General features: G+C 48.7%; 1 protein-coding gene across 6 annotated transcripts in view; it reads right to left on the reverse strand.

Moving 5' to 3' along the window:
• Nucleotides 1-329: 329 nt before the first annotated feature.
• The window catches only part of ANPEP (alanyl aminopeptidase, membrane), a 30868-nt gene continuing 12457 nt past the window's right edge, over nucleotides 330-18740 (reverse strand). For all 6 annotated transcript variants that reach the window (XM_077940291.1, XM_001093727.5, XM_077940292.1 and 3 more), the window contains 11 exons: nucleotides 17758-17930; nucleotides 17434-17510; nucleotides 15741-15874; nucleotides 15575-15630; nucleotides 13881-14028; nucleotides 9291-9382; nucleotides 8708-8818; nucleotides 8416-8583; nucleotides 6692-6832; nucleotides 6236-6317; nucleotides 330-938 (listed from right to left, as the gene is read on the reverse strand). In XM_077940291.1, coding sequence (XP_077796417.1) covers nucleotides 786-938; nucleotides 6236-6317; nucleotides 6692-6832; nucleotides 8416-8583; nucleotides 8708-8818; nucleotides 9291-9382; nucleotides 13881-14028; nucleotides 15575-15630; nucleotides 15741-15874; nucleotides 17434-17510; nucleotides 17758-17930 — 1335 coding nt within the window. In that variant the 3' untranslated portion in view covers nucleotides 330-785. The remainder of the gene's footprint in view (nucleotides 939-6235; nucleotides 6318-6691; nucleotides 6833-8415; nucleotides 8584-8707; nucleotides 8819-9290; nucleotides 9383-13880; nucleotides 14029-15574; nucleotides 15631-15740; nucleotides 15875-17433; nucleotides 17511-17757; nucleotides 17931-18740) is intronic.

Here is an 18740-nt window from a genome sequence, read left to right on the forward strand (position 1 = left end):
TGGGAGCACTGGGTCCACAGCTGCCCACCCTCTACCTTGTGATGCCTCCCCACCACCCAGCATCTCCAGCTGCCATCAGAATAGGGATAAAAGGAGACCTGCAAACTGCCCAGCTAGCTCAGTCGATAGAGCCCAGAGTCCTGCAGGCAGACACGGAGGCATAGGTGCAGGGCACCTGCAGGAAGGGCCAGCAAGCTGGGCGCGTCTCCCCTCCTGTGCTCTGGAGTCCCAGGCTCCACGATGCTCCGCATGCACCCAGCTTCCCTCCACCCAGCCTCCCCAGCCACTGTGCTGACCCACTCCTGCTTTAGTTTAGTAATGAGTCTCACTCATCTAGAAATCCTTTATTTACATTTTCTCTTAGAAAAAAAAATATACAGATCTGCTGCCCTGTTGATTCCTCAGATTTGGGGTCCTTAGGGAAAGGTGAAAGAGGGTACAGGGCGGTCCCCCGCAAGGCCGTCCATTGTCCATCGAGAGCTTCTGCTCATCTGGTCCTGGAGCTGGGCTTCCCTGAGATCAGCCCCAGGGCCCTGGGCGACAGGCGCCATGCCAGGCCTAGGGCGGAGTTGGCATGAGAGGCAGGGGCCGGGAGGTGCTCAGTCAACCTGGTCATCAGGAACTAGACTGGCTCACAGGCAGAGAGAACGTAGGCTGGAGACTTTGTCCTTGAGGGGAGGACACTGGTGCCTCGGGCTCCAGGAATGGAGGCCCTGCCACCAGCCGCTGGGATGGACACATGTGGGCACCTTGCATGGGGGCCGGGTGACTTTAAGGGCCGGGGACTATTTGCTGTTTTCTGTGAACCACTGGAGCACCACCTCCTTGTTCTCCTTCACCCACTTGATGTTGGCTCTCGTCTTCTCCAGGGCTTGCTCCAGGGCCCGGGTGCCTGAGCCGAAGCCTGTGTCCTCGTTGTCCTTCTTGAACTGCTCCAGCTGCCAGAAAAACAAAGATCCTCAGCCCCGTCTGGGTCCCTAATACAGCCTTGAGGAGGAGCTCTCTCAGGCCTCTGGCTTCCCACTCCCACTTTAGAGTCCCCATGGATGGGACCACACCTGTTCTAGGGAAAGAGAGGACGTCCGCCTTGTTCCTGGGCAAAGTCCTTGTCAACACAGAGGTCGCAAAATGACAATCCCAGGCAAAACCTGGCTCAGGAAGATTCTGGCCTTCATGTGTAATATTTCATTATAATATCAATCCCATCAAGAGAGTAGAGAGGGGCTAATGAAGCAACCAGCCAAATCTAAAATGTGGAAATGTCTACACCACAAATGATCCAGTTGCTTCAATAAATAAATGCTTTTTTAAAAAAAATACTCCTACAAATTAGAAGAGTTATCAGTCCTGGAGGTTCTATCCAGGCAGTCATCCAAGAGAATGAAATAAAAGGAATCCAGAAAGGAAGAAGTAAAACTATGTGTATGACATGTTTGCACACATAAAATTTTAAGGAATCCATTAAAAAAACTATTAGAACTAATGATTTCTGCAAGGTTGCAGGATACAAGAGCAATACACAAAAATCTATTGTATTCCTATACGCTAGCAATGAAAAACCTGAAAATGAAATTAAGAAAACAATTCCATGTACGATAGCATCAACAAGAATGAAATATTTAGGAATAAATTTGACAAAATGAGTGCCAGACTAGTATGCTGAAAACTACAAAACATTTTTGAAAGAAATTAAAGAACGCCTAAGTAAAAAGAAAAAAGACCCAGATAAATCTGTGTCCATGGACTGGAAGATTTAGTATTATTGAGATGCCTATAGTCCCCATAGTGGTCTAGAGATTCAATGTCATCCCATCAAAATTTTAACTACTTTTTTTTTTTTTTTTTTTTTTTGCAGAAATTGATAAGTGATCCTAAAATGCATAAGAAATTGCAAGGGACCCAGAATAGCCAAAACAGTGTTGAAAAAGAACATAGTTGGCCAGCCTGGGCAAGATAGTGAAACCCTGTCTCTGCAGAAAAATACAGAACATTAGCCAGGCATGGTGGCATGTGCCTATATAGTCCCAGCTACTCAGGAGGTTGAGGTGGAGAGATCACCTGAGCCTGGGAAGTTGAGGCTGCAGTGAGCTGTGATCTCACCACTGTACTCTAGCCTGGGTGACAGAGTGAGACCCTTTCTCAAAAAAAAAAAAAAAAAAGCAAATTGGAGGACTCACACTTCCCAATTTTAAAACTCACTACAAAACTACAGTAATCAGGACAGTATGGTGCAGGCATAAGAATACAAATGTAGATCAATGAAATAGAATTGAGAATCCAAAAAGAAACCCTTACATTTATAGTCAATTGATTTTCAACAAGGTTGCCAAAATCATTCAGTGGGAGAACAGTCTTTTCAACAAATGGGACTTGGACAACTGGATATCCATATGCAAAACGAATGAAGTTGGACACCAACCTCATATCATATACAAATATTAAGTCAAAATAGATCAAATGCCTACATTTAAGTGAAAACATAATAAAACTTTTTTTTTTTTTGAGGCAGAGTCTTGCTCTGTCACCCAGGCTAGAGTACAGGGGCACGATCTCAGCTCACTGCAAACTCCACCTCCCAGGTTCAAGCAATTCTCCTGCCTCAGCCTCCCGAGTAGCTGGGATTACAGGCGCCTGCCACTGCGCCCAGCTAAGTTTTGTATTTTTTAGTAGAGACGGGGTTTCACCATCTTGGCCAGGCTGGTCTTAAACTCCTGACCTCATGATCCACCTGCCTCGGCCTCCCAAAGTGCTGGGATTACAGGCATGAACCACCGTGCCCAGCCAATAAAATGCTTAGTAAAAAACATTGTCAAGTCTTTTGTGGGTTTGAAAATTTTTTTGAAATAAAAAAAATAAGTATAAATCTTCATGACCTGGGGTTAGACAATAGTTTCTTAGATATGACACATAAAGCATAAGCAACCAAAGGAAAAAAACAAATAGGATTTCATCAAGATTTAAAATTTTTGGGTATCAAAAGACCTATCTAGTGAGTGACAGGTCTCATAGAATGGGAGAAATACTTGCAAACCCTATCTCTGATAAGAGTCTAATATTCAGAATATATAAAGAACTTTTACAATAAAAAGACAACCCAATTTTAAAATAGCAAAAGACTGGGCACAGTGGCACACGCCTGTAATCCCAGCTACTCAGAAGGCTGAAGTGGAAGGGTTGCTTGAGCCCAGGAATTTAAGGACAGCCTAGGCAACATAGTAAGACCCTCTCTCGAAAAGAAAAATAATCAGTTTTACCCATTTCTCCAAAGATACACAAATGTGTATAAGGCCAGTAAGCACATGAAATATTCAACATCATGTAATTACTCATTAGGGAGATACAACTGAAAACCATAATGATACCACTTCCTACCCACTAGATGACTATACTAAAAAAGGGGGGAAAGGGAGATTAAGTGTAGACATAGAGCAATTAGAACCCTCATATGATACATTGCTAATAGTAATGGACAATGGTACCCTTGCTTTGGAAAACATTTTGTCAGTTTCTCAAAAAGTTTAAACACAGAGTAACCAAATGACCCAGCAATTCTTCTCCGAGGTGTATACCCAAGATAAATTGCCGGGCGCGGTGGCTCAAGCCTGTAATCCCAGCACTTTGGGAGGCCGAGACGGGCGGATCACGAGGTCAGGAGATCGAGACCATCCTGGGTAACACAGTGAAACCCCGTCTCTACTAAAAATACAAAAACTTAGCCGGGCGAGGTGGCAGGCGCCTGTAGTCCCAGCTACTCAGGAGGCTGAGGCAAGAGAATGGCGTGAACCCGGGAGGCGGAGCTTGCAGTGAGCTGAGATCCGGCCACTGCACTCCAGCCTGGATGACAGAGCAAGACTCCGTCTCAAAAAAAAAAAAAAAAAAAAAAGATAAATTAAAACATGTTTGTACAAAATTTGCATGTGAAGGTCCATGATATTCATAATAGCCAGAAGACTGAAACAACCCAAATGACCATCAATGATGAGCTGAAAACAAAATATGGTACATCCATGCAATGGAACATTATTCAGTCATAAAAAGGAATGATCCCTGCTACCATATGCATGAATCTTGAAAACATTATACTGGCCGGGCACGGTGGCTCAAGCCTGTAATCCCAGCACTTTGGGAGGCCGAGACGGGCGGATCACGAGGTCAGGAGATCAAGACCATCCTGGCTAACACGGTGAAACCCTGTCTCTACTAAAAAATACAAAAAACTAGCTGGGTGACGTGGTGGCGGGTGCCTGTAGTCCCAGCTACTCGGGAGGCTGAGGCAGGAGAATGGCGTAAACCCGGGAGGCAGAGCTTGCAGTGAGCTGAGATCCGGCCACTGCACTCCAGCCTGGGCGACAGAGCGAGACTCCGTCTCAAAAAAAAAAAAAAAAAAAAAAAGGAAAACATTATACTAAGTGAAAGAAGGCAGACAGACACAAAAAGGTCATGTATCTATGATTCCATTTTATGAAACATCCAGAATAGGTAATAAATCCATAGAGACAGAAAGTATATTAGTGGTTGCCAGGGGCTGAGGGGACCAGGTAGGAATGAGGAGTGACTGCTAATGAGTATGAGGTTTCTTTTTGGTGTAATGAAAATGTTCTGGAATTAGACAGTAGTGATGGTTGTACCACGTATTTTTTTGTTTGTTTGTTTGGTTGGTTGGTTTTGGTTTTTTGAGACAGGGTCTTGCTCTGTCGCCCAGGCTGGAATGCAGTGGCACCATCTCGGCTCACTGCAACCTCTGCCTTCCTGCTTCAAGCGATCCTCTCACCTCAGTCTCCCGAGTAGCTAGGACTGCAGGTATGCACCACCATGCCCAGCTAACTTTTGTATTTATTTATTTATTTATTTATTTATTTATTTAGAGATGAGGTCTTACGAGATTGCCCAGGCTGGTCTCAAACTCCTGGGTTCAAGGGATCCTCCTGCACTGGTCTCCCAAAGTGCTGGGATTACAGTCATGAAGCACCCCACCCACCCCACCTTGTTAGTACACTGAAAACCACTTAAAATGGTGAGTTTGATGGTTCATTAATTATATATCAATTTTTTTTTTTTTTTGAGACAGCGTCTCACTCTGTCACTGAGGTTGGAGTGCAGTGGCTCAATCTTGGTTCACTGCAACCTCTGCCTCCTGGGTTCAGGCAATTCTTCTGCCATAGCCTCCCAAGTAGCTGGGACTACAGGGACTCCCCCACCACACCCAGCTCATTTTTGTATTTTTAGTACAGACGGGGTTTCACCATGTTGGCCAAGCTGGTCTGGAACTCCTGACCTCAGATGATCCACCCACCTTAGCCTCCCAAAGTGCTGGGACTACAGGCGTGAGCCACCATGCCCAGTGAATTACATCTCAATTTTTAAAAAAGACAAACTAAATCCAAGTTGAGTTTGTCAAGCTTCTAATTCAAACATATATATCAATTGTAAAAAGACCTTTTATAAACAACTCAGAAAATTGAATATGGCTTGGGTATAAGATGATAGTAAGAAGATAGTTATTTTCCTGGGTTTGCTAAGGACAGTGTGATTATGTTTTAAGAATGCCTTTATTGCTGGGTGCAGTGGCTCATGCCTGTAATCTCAGCACTCTGGGAGGCTGAGGTGGGTGGATCACTTGAGGTCAGGAGTTCAAGACCAGCCTGGCCAACATGGTGAAACCCCGTCTCTACTGAAAATACAAAAAATAGCCAGATGTGGTGGCGCATGCTTGTAATCCCAGCTACTCGGGAAGCTGAGGCAGGAGAATTAATTGAACCTCGGAGGCGGAGGTTGCAGTGAGCAGAGATCGCACCACTGCACCACTCCAGCCTGCATGACAGAGTGAGACTCAGTCTCAAAAAAAAAAAAAAAAAAAAAAAGAATGCCTTTATTTTTCATAAGACTAAATTATTTAGAAGTAAAATTATATAGTGTCAGTGATTTGCTTTAAAATTGCCCACCCAGAAAGAGTACTGGCAAAATGTTGATAATTGTTGAACCTGGGTAATGGGTACACGGAGGTTCCTTATACCACTCTTTCCTTTTGTGCCTATACGAAAATCCCAAGATGAATTTTTTTTAAATTGAATTATCAACACTTCCAAAGTCTGGCTACTCGGCTTCCTCTGTAAATGAGGAAGGCCTGGCGGCGTGGAGCCTGTGCTCCCTCAGGGCCACAGTCGGGGAAGAATGCAGTGCCCTTTGGCCTGCGAAGGAAGTAGGCAGAGCCCAGGGCTGGGGAATGACTTCTTACCTGCTGCAGCTCATACTCGGTGGAGAATCGTCGTGTCACTGCCTGGATGAGGTTGGAGAAGGAGAACGAGCCACCACCATAACTGCAAGGAGGGAGAGAGGTGAACTGTGAGGGAGGCCGGGAACTAAGGAGGCTCATCCTCACACCTACTGGAGAGGGAGCCATGATTATAGAGGAGATGAAATGATATGCCCTGGAAGACCCCACTAGGACATGGGGGAGTCACAGCTTGAACACAGCTCTGACTGCCGAGTTCCTCACTCCCCTCTCTTTTTCCTTCCAAATGGGAAAAGGGACGGCCCGTACCCCAGCTTGTCTTTCCATTCCTGCCCCCACGCTTGGCTGATTTTTGTCCACTCCTGGGCAGTGCCCCCGGCGTGTCTTACGTGCACAGACCACCCCTTGGGGCCCCAGCCTCAGCGCTCGCTGTGCCTGACACCCACTCCACAGACTCACTCATTAAAGAGCTTCTTCCAATTGCTCTGGACAAAGTCCCAGACCAAACTTTGTCCGATGACATTGTTGGTAATGCTGATGATGGTAGAGGTGGCATCCTGCTTCCGGATTAAGTCGGGGTTCAGGGTGTAGCTCAGGTACCTAAGAGGGCCAGATGCTGAGTCAGCTACTGCTAATTTCATAAAGAGCACAACTTTTGAAAATCAACTGGATCAATAGGATGTATGCTATGATTTCCAGTTTTTAATGATAAATGTTTTTTGTGGCTTCAGGCCTTTCATCTTGAAAGATTTTATAATAGAATATAAAGTAACAGAGTAAAGGTGAAATGGCTATTAAAATGAATCAAGGCCGGGTGTGGTGGCTCACACCTGTAATCCCAGCACTTTGGGAGGCTGAGGCGGGCAGATCACGAGGTCAAGTGATCGAGACCACCATGGCCAACATGGTGAAATCCCGTCTCTACTAAAAATACAAAAAATTAGCTAGGCGCGGTCGCATGCTCCTGTATTCCCAGGAGGCTAAGGGTGGAGTATCACTTGAACCCAGGAGGCAGAGTTTGCAGTGAGCTGAGATTGCACCACTGAACCCCAGCCTGGCGACAGGGTGAGACTCCGCCTCAAAAAAAAAAAAAAAAGAATCAAAACTCATCATTTTTGAAAAATAAGTTGGGGAAAATACATCAATTCTGTTGAATGAGTGTCTAAACGTAAGCATTTTGCAGTCTCAAAAATGAATCAATTATTTTAAATAAATCCTTTATTTTCAAAAGCAGCTGAAAGGAATAAGAAAAAAAAATTATTCATTTGAGAAGAAAATGAGTCCTTTGGGGAACTTTCCATGGGGGTTTTGATGGGGATAAAGAGACAACCAGGGCTCAAAGCAGGCTTCTTAAACTTATTTACAATATTTCTTTTTGCATTTTTTAAAAATTTTGAAGCTTTCAAGTTTTAATCTCTCCTTCCTTCCTTCCTTCCTTCCTTCCGTCTTTCTTTCTTTCTTTCTTTCTTTTCTTTCCTCTCTCTCTCTTTCTCTTGCTTGCTTGATGGAGTCTCACTCTGTCGCCCAGGCTGGAGTGCAGTGAAGCGATTTGGGCTCACTGCAACCTTCGCCTGCGGGGTTCAACTGATTATCCTGCCTCCCGGGTAGCTGGGATTACAGACATGTGCCACCACGCCCAGCTAATTTTTGTATTTTTAGTAGAGATAGGGTTTCTCCATGTTGGCCAAGCTGGTCTCGAACTCCTGACCTCAGGTGATCCATCCACCTCGGCCTCCCAAAGTGCTGGGATTACAGGTGTGAGCTACTGCACCCTGCCCAAGGGTGGCTCTTCTTTACTGCATCCAGGTGATGGCATTTGAGGCACATGGTGGGAGGTGGGGACCCTCATCCAAGGGCTTGAGGGAGTGCCCAGCTGGACGTTTGAAAGGACCCAAGTCCAGCTATGCCAGAGCCTTTGACAGAAGGGACACGAGTTGTTGTTAGGTAAAGGCTAAGAGGCCACAGCAGCTAGGAGCAGAGGACATGGACCCAGACCTGAGTCCGGATCTCGTCTCTATCACTTATTAAAGCTTCTGGTCTGCACCAGTTGCTCTGGAAATACTGCCTCCACCTTAACAGGTCTGTGAGGGTCACGTGAAGGATCTGGCAAGGAGTGTGGAGACCTGCCTGGTTCTCCAGGTGGGGAGGGGGCTCTCGCATTCCCACCTTGCCCCAGGACTCACCTGTTCAGGATCCACACCTCGTTGCTGCAGGCCAGGGCTGCCCGAAGCTTGTCGGCCTCATTGACCAGTGTGGCATTTCGGAACTGCTCCCAGGCGAAGTCCCACTCCTTCTCACCACCCTGGGCAATAGCGTTGCAGTAGACGGTGGACCGCAGGTTGGGGTGGATCCTGGCGTGGCGTAGGGAGGTCAGATGTGGAGCAGCAGCAGGGAGGGTGGGACAGGGGTCTCCTGAGGGCAGGGCTGTGGGGGGCAGATGAAGACTGGCAGAGGAGGCACAGGGGAGACACTCACGGGTTATTATTGGGGTTCTCCATCCACTGCTTGAAAAGGCCAGAGACCATCTCCTCACACTCTGGAACTCCATTGGAGCAGGCAGTGCTGATGGCGTTAATCTCGTTGTACCTGCCCCAGGGGTGACACGCGGTTAGCACACCTGGCCACCTCCAGCCAAGATTCACCTCTTGACACACAATCCCAGGACGGCACCCTGCCTAAGGCTCTGTGGCCTAACTGGCCCTCTGGGCCCCCGGTATGTGTTTTGTGCCTTGGGCCTGAGGTTCCTTGGTCCCCAAAGCAGCCCAGAGACCCAAAAGGGCAGGAACAGGCTCTAGCCCCAGTTTCAACATCTGCAAACCATATAACTTCAAGCCAGTGGGATGAGCTCAGAGTTTCAGTTTGGGTCTTTGTATAAAGAGGTCCGATGGGCCCACAGGCCACATGGAGCCTTAGGGCAGGGCCTCCCTGCTCCTGGGTGGGGGCCTCTCCCTGCCTGGTGCCCCCGCATTGAAAGCTGCGGCAAAGAACACTGCCAGGATGTTGCTCTTGACTCTCTGGGATGCCCAGGACCTCCAAACCCATGAGAGCTCCCACTCACTGGTCCATCAGGTTTTCTGGGATCTCCCTCCAGTTGTTGGTGTTATTTCTGAAGTGAATGAAGAGGGGTGTGACCTGCTTCTTCAGGTAGTTCTGGGGAAAAGAAAACATGAATCGCATCAAAGACTCATGCCTGACCTGCCTGGAGCCCCATGGAGCCTCTGATGTTGGGAGGCAGGCACTGGCAGAAAGGTCAGAGGTCAGGGCCTCACCTGAGGCCAAACAGTGCTCAAAGGGGCCCATAGAAGTCCAGAGTTCAAATAACTGAGCTGAGTTTCTTTCTGCTTAAAGCCTTAGTCAGTTCCAATATTCTTTGTCTAAGGGTAACCATTTCTTAATATAAAATGTTGGGTTTTCCCTTCACAATCATAAATATTCCATGATTTGCCAGGCGCAGTGGCTCACACTTGTAATCCCAGCACTTTGAGAGGCTGAGGCGGGTGGATCACCTGAGTCCAGGAGTTCGAGACCAGCCTGGGTAACATGGTGAAACCCCATTTCTACTAAAAATACAAAAAAATTAGCCTGGCGTGGTGGTACACACCTGTAATCCCAGCTACTTGGGAGGCCGAGGCAGGAGAATCGCTTAAACCCAGGAGGCGGAGGTTACAGTGAGCTGTAATCGCACCACTGTACTCCAACCTAGGTGACACAGCACGACTCCATCTCAAAACAAAAAAAACAAAAAAAACAAAAAAAACAAATTCCATGACTTATAGTGGGGAATTTAGAAAACACAGAGAAGCATATGCAGAAAATAAAACACACCCAGGAGCTCACCAAAACTATAGTTTCAACATTGGTGCATTTACACCTTCTTTTTTCTATACTTTTTTCTTTGTTACTTAGCATATTCTGCACATGGCTTTTTTCTCCTAACATTGTAGTGTAAGCCCCACCCCATGCTAGTACAATCCTTTGTGGACTCTGGTTTGACATGCGGGTTGATTTCTGTGCCCACCTGGATCCACATCCAAATGTAAGAGGAATAAACCCCCAATAACAAAGAACAGCAGAGGCAACAGCAGATGCAAGGTCAACATAGTTTAGGCAGCTGGGACGCGCAGAAAGGGAGATGTACCAGGCTTGGCAGAGTGGGAGAATTTGCAACTGAGAATCTGCAAAAGGGGAGACAGAAGCAAACGAACTTGCTGTGACAAGACTCAGAAAGGGACAAGGCCAGGCATGGTGGCACATGCCTGTAATCCCAGCACTTTGGGAGGCTGAGGCGGGCGAATCACCCGAGGTCAGGAGTTTGAGCCCAGCCTGGCCAACATGGTGAAACCCCAAAGCTACTAAAAATATAAAAATTAGCCAGGCGTGGTGGCAGGCATCTGTAATCTCAGCTACTCAGGAGGCTGAGGCAGGAGAATTGCTTGAATCCGGGAGGTGGAGGATGAAGTGAGCCAAGATCGGGCCACTGCACTCCAGCCTGGGTGACAGCAGGATTCTGTCTCAAAAATAAATAAATAAATAAATAAATAAATAAATAAATAAATAAAAATTAAAGGGACAAGTCAGCAAGGGACAGAGGGGAGGTGAAGACTGCAAACAGGAAGATGAAGTCAAAGTCTACAGAAGGAGTCATTCAACCCCCAAGTCCCCACTTCCCTCCTTGTAGAGGGCAGTACCCCTCACCACCCCCATGAGAGAGAGTGAACCAGGAGGCTCAGGAAGTGGGGTCACCAGGCCACAGTGGGAGGGTTGCTGGATTGCAAAGAGGGTCAGAGGTGAAAGTTTCTATACTGAAAGGCGGCACCCCAATTCCCCTCCCTCCTGTGTCCCAGAATGGGAGTGCTACCAGCCTCATTGCACAAGACAGAAGCTCACTCTCTGGAAAAACTGCATGGTCTCCAGAGAACAAACCCATGGACACTAATTTTTGAGGGTCCCCAGTGAAGAGTTACTTGGCCACCCAGTCACCTCACAATGAGATCCTGCAGACAACACACTCCACCTTCTCATGGAGCTTCCAGTCACATTTTGTTTGTATTCCTCTCAAATCCAAAGGGGTGGCTCAGCCTCCAACTTGAAAAGAGGCCAAAACAAACACAAAACTCAAGAGGAAACGAGTCAATGGAAAAAAAAAAAAAAAAAAAGAAAACTTCATAAGAGCCTGTAATAAATATCCTCCGAGAGTGAAGAGAAGATATTTCATAGGATGCTGGAATCAGAAAGAGCACTTGGAAATTTAAAAATATGACAGAAGAAATGAAAACAATTTCTAGGTGAGGTGGTGTACAAAGCTGAGGGAACCTCCCAGGGGGCAGAACAAAAAGTCAACAAGCTGGAAAACAGAAGAGAGAAAGAAAACTAGGGGATGAAAGCAAGATAAATAAGCTGGATTTACAAGGGTTCCAGAAAGAGATAACTGGAAAAAAGGAGGGGAATAAAGTTTAAAGAAACAATACAAAATCTTCCAATACTAGATGATGTGAATGCCAGTCCTGATTGGAAAATGTAGATGGAGAAGAGGCCCAAACCAAGGCCCACCAGGACTGAGAGATGCTCCCAAAGTTTCCAGAAGGGAGGAAAACTAGTCACATTCAAATCACTGGAAATAAGAATGGCTCTGGGCATCTCATCAGCAACATGACAAGCCTGATGTCAGTGGAGCAAGACCTTAAACATTCAGAGGAATGATTTCCCATCTTGAAACTTCTAAACTCAGCTGAACGCTCAATCCTGTGTGAAAGTGGAGTAAAGACATTTCAGATGATCTACCCCAGAAAAGCCACCTCTCATGAACCCTTTCTCAAAAACTCCTGGAAGATGTACTCCCCTATAAGAGGAAAAAAAATCAAGAAAGAATCTGTGGGATGCAGAAAACACAGTAGAGGGAGGCACCTCCAAGCATGGGAGCTGTGTGGCAGCTCTGGAAGAGAGCACGCAGAATAGGACTCCAAGAGGAGTTCAGTTTCAAAACTGGGCTGGGCACGGTGGCTCATGCCTGTAATCCTAACACTTTGGGAGGCCAAGGAGGGAGGACTGCTTGAAGCCAGGTGTTCCAGACCATCCTGGCCAATACAGAAAGATCCCATCTCTACAAAAAAATTAAAAATTTTAAAAATAGCTGGGCATGGTGGTACACATCTGAGGTCCCAGCTACTGGAGAAACTGAGGCAGGAGGCTCCCTTGAGCCTAGGTATTTGAGGATGCAGTGAAGCGTGATTGCACTGCTGCACTCCAGCTTGGGCAAGAGAGTGAGACCTTGTCTCTAAACAAACAAACAAACAAAAACTTGACCTATTGTGTGATACATTTGTAACTGTGTACAAAAAAGGAAACATAAACATAGTACTCTACACGGCTCAGCAGAGAATGCTATTTAGATAATCACAATAAAGCAAATGCTTAACACTGATTTGACTAAATATTATGATTTAACTACATTAGGAGGATGGGGGAATGTGGGGAAGGCAAGTAAGAGGGTTGAAACTTCATTTACCAAAATATCTCATTTACCATAATGGATATTAATTAAAAGATAATTGAACTTTTTTTTTTTTTTTTTTTTTGAGATGGAATCTTGCTCTGTCACCCAGGCTGGAGTGCAGTAGCACCATCTTGGCTCACTGCAAGCTCCGCCTCCCAGGTTCATGCCATTCTCCTGCCTCAGCCTTCAGAGTAGCTGAGACTACAGGTGCCCGCCACCACGCCCGGCTAATTTTTTGTATTTTTAGTAGAGATGAGGTTTCAGCATGTTAGCCAGGATGGTCTTGATCTCCTGACCTCATGATCCACCTGCCTCAGCCTCCCAAAGTGCTAGGATTACAGTTGTGAGCCACTGTGCCCGGCCCAATAATTGAACATTTTTTAATGAAAAAAGATCTCTTCAAGCATGATTTAATGGCTGCATATTACACCCTCAAATGAATATTCTACAGTTTAACCAATCTTCAACCTTTAGACATTTAAGTATTTGTGTTTTGTTTGCTTTTTGTCTTTTATAAACTGCTGCAGTGAGCATCCTATGGGTGTAGCTTATTCATCCAGAATAAGCTTGAGTTTCCTTTTGGTCTCCCAAGTGGTTGCCTCAACCCTCAAATAGGCCCCTATGCTCAGCATTAAAATACTCCAAAGCAGCCAATACCCACATCTCCCTCATAGCGCAAGTGGGCTGGCCGGGCAGGTAGAGGCCTGCCCATCTTACAGAGGAGTTAACTGGGCCTGAGAAAGGGCTGCCCAAGGCCACACAGCTGGCAAAAGATAGGTCTTCTGGCCCTCAGCATGGTGGCCTTTTCTGTGCCTTCTGAAAGCATTAATTCTCCATATTTCAAGTCAACAAACTTTGCTGAATTCTCCACGACCTTTATTTTTTTGCCCCACACAGCCTCCTCACCTCCTCAGTGCCTGCTTACTCACCTTGATGTCCGTCCATCTCACTCTTTCACCTATGTGCTCTCAGGAGAGAACCTGACAAAGCAATCTTCCTTTTTTTTTTTGTTTTGGTTTTTTGTTTTGCTTTTGAAGGTTCCCTGACCAGGAGCCCAATAAGCAATAGTCTATTAACTTCCTAATAGTGCACTTTCAGGCACTGGGGAGAACTTGGGGAGAACTGGTTCTTGAACCCTGCCATGCACCTCCATACCTTCATGGGGCCATAGACCTCGGAGCGGTCGAACATGAGCTTGAAGTAGCTCAGGCTGCTCAGGGCGGCCTCCCAGGGCATGTACTCTGTCTCTTCAATCAGGAAGAGGGTGTTGGTCAGCGCCAGAGTGACAGGGACCTTACGGGCACTGGGAATAAACAGAGGGGCCCAAGTAAAGCACCCCTACCCAGCCCAGCCACAGACTAGGAACCCCAGGCCAGGCCCTCAAAGATGCTCCACACCCCTAGGTCCCCTGTATCCGCTCCTGGAACCTGAGGTCCCAGATTCCCAACTGAACCAGCTCAGGCATTTGCCATGGAAAAGGAGCTACATGGCTGCTGGGTGGTGCCACAAACAAGGCCCCATCCTCACCCATTGCCAGTCCTCCTCCCTTGCTTATTATCCCCATTTTACAGATGAGGAAACTGAGGCTCAGAGAAGTGAACTGACTTACCCAAGGTCACACACCTCACGAGAGACAGAGCTGAGATTCAAAAGGGCAAGAAACCCGTGTTCTTAACTCTGCCCATCTCTTCTTACTTTCTGGGCACTCTAGGCCTTTCTTTCTCCTCTTCCCTCTGCCTTCTGTACACATTTAGCTCACAAATGTCCTTGTCTATGGGTGACATCACTCATGTCCAAGAGCTTAGAGTATCTCACCCCAAGCAGAGTAGGTGCTCAATAAGTACCTGTTTATCCATGATGCATCCCTCCTGCCCTGTAAAGCCCAGATTTTTGGCACCTAGAACAGTGGCTTGGCACAGTCAGCCTTCAGGAAAAGCTTGGTGCAGCCGGGCACGGTGGCTCACACCTATAATCCCAGCCCTTTGGGATGCCAAGGCGGGTGGATCACCTGAGGCCAGGAGTTTGAGACCAGCCTGGTCAACATGGTGAAACCCCATCTCTACTAAAAATGCAAAAATTAGCCGGGCATGGTGGCACATGCCTTTAATTCCAGCTACTCAGGAGGCTGAGAAGGGAGAATTGCTTGAACCCAGGAGGTGGAGGTTGTAGTGAGCCAAGATCATGCCACTGCACTCCAGCCTGGGTGACAGAGCAAGACTCCATCTCAAAAAAAAAAAAAGGGGGTGGAGGGGCATGGCCGGGTACAATGGCTCATGCCTGTAATCCCAGCACTTTGGGAAGCTGAGGCGGGTGTATCACAAGGTCAGGAGTTCGAGACCAGTCTGACCAACATGATGTGAAACTCCGTCTCTACTAAAAATACAAAAATTAGCTGGGTGTGGTGGTGCAGGCCTGTAATCCCAGCTATTTGGGAGGCTGAGGCAGAGAATGGCTTAAACCTGGGAGGTGGAGGCTTCAGTGAGCTGAGATCGCGCCACTGTACTCCAGCCTGGGCAACAGAGCGAGACTCCGTCTCAAAAAGAAAGAATAAAAATCAAAAACGAAAACAAAAAAGCTCAGTGCTGTGGAGTGGAGCAGGGCTTTGGAGTTGGACAAGCCTCTGTCTGGCTGTCATGAACTACTGTGTGACTTTGGGCAAGGTGTCACATTCTGTATCTGTGAAATGGGTGTGTGGGGGCCCGGGGAGGGACGTCCAGGGAGCGCAGGCGCTCACTGCACAGCGCCTGGCATACGGGAAGGGCAACAGGAGGAGCGGGGCCTCATTGCAGACTCCGACGTGCTCAAGTCACGAGCTTCTGCAGCTGAGCCAGGAAGGCGAGAGCACTCACCTGGCCAGGTTGAAGGCATCATTAATGATCTGTGCCCGATTGATGACAGGGATGGCCTAGAATGCGAAGCAGAGCATGTGACCATGGGTTGGCTGTGGGTAGCAGGCCTTGCAGTCTCGGGCCTGTCCTGGGGCAGGGGGCAGGGCGAGGGGTGGCAGACACCCACCAAGTGGTCTGTCTGCAGCTGAGTCTGAATCTTCCTCCAGTTCTCTTCGTCGTAGTTCACCCGGTAATAGCCCGTCACATTGAGGTTCAGCAGGACCCACTCATTGCCTGATGTTCTGAAGAGATTGTTCTGGGCTGCGGAGAGGGATGAGACCTGGGCAGGGCTGCTCAGAGGCCATGGGCTGACCCCTGGACCTCTTGCAAGAGCAGCTGCCCCTGCAGCCTGGCACCACCTCACCCTCAAGCTTCTGGGGTGACGCTAAGGGTGGGGAAAGAAGGGGTGAAGAACTGGGCTGCCAGTGGCTTCACAGACCATAAGCCCATGAGGATGGCATGCCACTCCAAACCTCAGCACCTGCCCTGCCTCCCCAGGCTGTGCACGGCCAGGCCAGCTGCCAGGCCGCTCACACTCAGCAACCCAGGCTGTTCCTCCTCCTTGCCCTCCGCCACACTCCATCACACCTGTCACCCAAGTGGGAACCACAGGCAGCTTCTCCTCTCCCTTCCCCTCCCATTCACCCAGTCCCCCGGTGCTGCTGTCTCTTCCTGGGGCTTAGTGCCCCTTCTCCCTGTGGGTCCCCCTCCTCCCTCACTCCTCCCATACTTTGTTGCAGCAGTCAGAGGTCAGGGCCAATAGGTTGCTCATTTCCCACCTGCCCCATCCACTGTCTCCTGCAGACCCTGGGGCTCTTGGGGACCAGCTTTATCTCTTGCGCACACCTGTGCCCTAGCCACACTCAGTCCCCCCACTCCCTCCTACCTCTATCCCTGGCACTTGCTATCACCTCTGCCTGGAATTCTTTTCTCTGCCACATTAGCCTGCCTGATTCCTATTCTTCCTCTAAGACTCAGCTCATCTCCGCTGGGAAGCCCTCCCTGACCTCTCCATGAACTCGAATCTCCCTTATTCCCGGCTCCATGTCCCCATACCTCACTCGCCCCAACCACAGACTCTGAAAGCACTCAGCACAGCACTAGATTGCCTCCAACTTCTTGCCCTCCTTCATCTGTAGCCTTGGCCAAGGCAGAGGATGACTTGTCATGCCCTTTGCTTCCTCAGTGCCTGGCTGAGTAGGGCTGCTCATAACATGTGCCAGGCACTACTTTAAGCATTTTATGTGGATTCTCTTTTTTTTTTTTTTTTTCTGAGACAGAGTTTCACTCTTGTTGCCCAGGCTGGAGTGCAATGGTGAGATCTTGGCTCACTGCAACCTCCACCTCCCAGGTTCAAGCAATTCTCCTGCCTCAGCCTCCCGAGTAGCTGGGATTACAGGTATGTGCCACCACACCCAGCTAATTTTGTATTTTTAGTAGAGATGGGGTTTCTCCAATGTTGGTCAGTCTGGTCTCGAACTCCCAACCCCAGGTGATCTGCTCACCTCAGCCTCCCAAAGTGCTAGGATTATAGGCGTGAGCCACCGTGCCCGGCCTAGGATTTTCTCCTTTAATCCTCACATAACCAATGGAGTTTTGCTCTTAGCCTCATTTTATAGATGAAGAACTAGAGACCAGAGAGGGATGGTAACTTGTCCAGAGTCACACAGCGAGGCAGCAGCAAAGTGGAGATTGGAACCAAAGAAGTCAACTCCACTTGTTGAATGTAATGGAATGGCCCATCACAGCCCTTAGAACATGGGCCAGGAGCTAGGAGTATGGGGTGGGGGCTGCTGCCCACAAAGGTAGGGCTGGATTACCTGTTACATCCATCAGCCAGTAGTCCTCCTGCTGTCTGCCATCTCTGATGGATGTGATAGGCACAATCCACAGGTAACTGCAATTAAAGACCCAGAGGTAATGAGAGACGGCAGTGTGGTCACTGCCAGTGAGAAGCAGCTGTCCAGGCTCCCAGCTTCTGCCCAACTCTGGCTCCGAGTGCCCCTGATCTCCTGGCTCTGGAGGGAGGGTTTGTCTACAGTGGCTGGGGCTAGGACCACAGGAGGCCAGTCCTACTATGGTCCCTTAGTAACCGTCCTCTACCCCACCCACCTGACCATGCCTCAGTGACCTCATCTGCTCACTTGAATTCTGAGGGGCGGGTAACATTGGAATCGGGGTCAAGGAGGAAGTGCTCCTGGGAAAGAGTCCCCGTGCTGGTATCCACCGTGATGACCGGGAAGCCCATCTGCAGGGTCCAGCGATCCATGATGTTGTGCACGGTGGTGGGGAGTTGGACGGACCGGTTGTTCACAGCCTGTGGGTGGAGCGAGAGGGCATGGCCATCAGTGGGCTGCCACCCTCCAGTCCCTGCCATCCAGGGCATCCTCTGCAGATTCTCGCCTCGACCCCAGGGGGCCACTTGTATGGGAGGCCTGGGAAGGGCACTGGGCCGGGAGCCGGAAGCTAGGGTCCCATTCAGCTCTGCCTCTCCTCGGCTGCTCGGTGCTGGACGAGCTGGAGAACTTCCCAGCAAATCTATGTGGCCCCCCATTCTGTGGTCCACCCTGAGGTGGGTATGTCAGGGAGGGGATGCCCAGGATGCCCATGGCTCTTCCTGAACAACACTGGGAGGATGACAAGAAAGAGAAGAGATGAGGGAAAGCCAGTGTTCGGGTGTCACAGGCAGGGGCGGGGGAGGGGGTCCTGGGGGTCGCATGAGGGAGGTGCACTTGTACTGGGGTGTGGGGCGGGGCTTAGGCACTGTTGCTGTCTGCTTGGATCTTCGATCATGTACCTGCATTGCCTTTGTTATCACAACAGAAAGCCAACATCATTTGTTAATAACTGAAGAAAGGAATCACCTAAGAACAGGGCCACACAGAGGGCAGAAGAGCATGTGGGGAGGAACCAGCTGGGGACCGCGGGCCGAGGGGCTCAGGAAAGAAGAGTGAGAGAGAAGGAGGGAAGGGAGGAGAGGTTGGCTTCAGAGGGAATGCAGAGGGGAAGTTGGGGCAGATCAAGGAAGGTAGTGGGGGAGACCCAGGCAATGACAGTGTCATGTCAGCAGCATCTCGGGGTCGGGGGATTGGAAATTGCCCAGCAGGGACCTGGACCCCAGCTGTGA

This window comes from Macaca mulatta, chromosome 7 (assembly GCF_049350105.2).
Source record: "Macaca mulatta isolate MMU2019108-1 chromosome 7, T2T-MMU8v2.0, whole genome shotgun sequence".
Taxonomy (NCBI): Eukaryota; Metazoa; Chordata; class Mammalia; order Primates; family Cercopithecidae; genus Macaca; species Macaca mulatta.